The sequence below is a fragment of the Lactuca serriola genome, chromosome 5 (genome assembly GCF_051521515.1).
Source record: "Lactuca serriola cultivar US96UC23 chromosome 5, Lser_US96UC23_V15, whole genome shotgun sequence".
Classification (NCBI taxonomy): domain Eukaryota; kingdom Viridiplantae; phylum Streptophyta; class Magnoliopsida; order Asterales; family Asteraceae; genus Lactuca; species Lactuca serriola.
Genome location: NC_136412.1, coordinates 326,408,202 through 326,410,062, shown reverse-complemented (window position 1 = coordinate 326,410,062; position 1,861 = coordinate 326,408,202). Strand labels below are relative to the sequence as shown.

Sequence of the window (1,861 nt, the reverse complement as noted above, 5' to 3'; positions counted from 1 at the left end):
ATTTTAATAATTGCAATTTGCACGTAAAGCTTTTAACCAACAACTATCTTTTATCATTAATTAAACAAAAAAAATAAATCCAGTAGATGAATACTAAAATTGTGCATGCTTCTACTTTTGAGCCAAAAACAAACTACTTCTCCCACCTCACAAATCAAATGAAATGTTTTTAGAGCATATGATGATCAGGTCTTCTATCGGATCCACTTCTTCTCAAACCAATTGCGCGCAACTCTTCGAACTTCTTGTCTGCTTCAACAACGCCCGTTTCCATGGTAGGTCCTGGTTGAGATGGATGGCTGGTGTAACATGGTGACAGCTGTCGAAGAAAGGATGCTCAAGTGCCTCCATAGCTGTGGGCCTCATGCATGGATTCCAGGAAAGAAGTGTAGCAATCAGACACAATGCTTCGCTGCTTGCAGATGGTAACAGTGACGCAAGAGGCATACCAGGATGATCTGGGAAACGATAATTCATATTACGTGCAAGTTGAAGTCCCTCACTCCATTTGCTTTCTGTTGGACTTCCGATCACACGGCAGATCTTATACAATACTTCTCCTCCACTATCACCTATAAACAGTGGCCGATGGATGAAGAGCTCCGCCATGATTGCACCCATTGCCCACATATCAACTGCAGCATCATACACAGAAGAACGGAGAAAAACCTCAGGGGCACGATACCAGCGTGTTGTGACATAATCGGTGTATGGAGGTTCCCCATCTGTCTCTCGAGCTTGACCAAGATCAGCAATCTTTATGACATTCTTGGAAAGAAGAAGGTTGTCTGGTTTCATGTCACGATGAAAGTAGCCGTTGCCATGCATGTACGCAAGACCTTGAAAGATTTGGAAGCACAAGTTCTTAATCTCATCTTCCGAGAAAGTCTTGACTCTCATAAGTTGGAAGAGACTGCATTGCATGTATTCGAACACCAAGTACATGATGTGGTTTACTTTGAAGACTCCCTTGAGGTGTACGATATTGGGATGATTCATCTTCCGCAGTGCCTTGACTTCTATCAGATTTGCGCATTCTTCCACCGAGGGATACTTCATGTTCAGTTTCTTGACCGCAACCACTTCACCGGTTAGTTTATTCAATGCTGCGTAGACAACCCCATATGATCCACGCCCAATTTCCTTGATTATTTTGTACTGTTCCATTGTGTATGTCACTTTCTTTTTCACGAACACACACAAACGAGGAACAAGAACTGATGAAACACAAAAATCGAGGAAGGGGCTCAAGATATATAAGGTATACAGAAGAACGAAGAAAAAGAAAGGGAGTATTGGATCGGCAGTGCTTAGTGAATGTGAAAGTAGGGTATTATTTATACTGACTGCTGGCTACTGATATATCGAGAGATTTTCATATATATATGGAAGGTTTCTGGGTTTAAGGAGTACTTGTAGTTAGTTTAGGATCGATTTGATTTACTTTGGCTCCACGGCTTCTCTTCGATCTAGACATTTCCATAAATACATATATACTTGCCTAATCGGATAAATATTTACATATTTTAACAAAACAAAACTGAAATTTTAAATTAACAAAATCCATAATATATATATATATATATATATATATATATATATATATATATATATATATATATATATATATATATATATATATATATATATATATATGGCATGCAATCTGGCAGTTTGGAGATCATTGATGCTCCGGTCCGCCTTGTGGTATTCCCTCATCACTATATATATAAACGTCCTGTTTACTTTATGATCAAGCATTCTTTAAAAAAACATCAAACACAAGTCAAATTAATAAATTTTTTTTATTTTTTTTATTTTTATTATTATTATTATTATTATTATTATTATTATTATTATT

General features: G+C 36.9%; 1 protein-coding gene across 1 annotated transcript; it reads right to left on the bottom strand.

Annotated features, from left to right (window-relative positions):
- Positions 1-213: 213 nt before the first annotated feature.
- Positions 214-1,167, bottom strand: LOC145050947 (cyclin-dependent kinase F-4-like). Its single transcript, XM_078999112.1, has 2 exons — positions 1,011-1,167; positions 214-920 (listed from the first exon to the last, which is right to left on the bottom strand). The coding sequence occupies exons 1-2, from the start codon at positions 1,165-1,167 to the stop codon at positions 214-216; spliced, it is 864 nt and encodes a 287-aa protein (XP_078855238.1).
- Between the last annotated feature and the right edge of the window lie 694 nt (positions 1,168-1,861).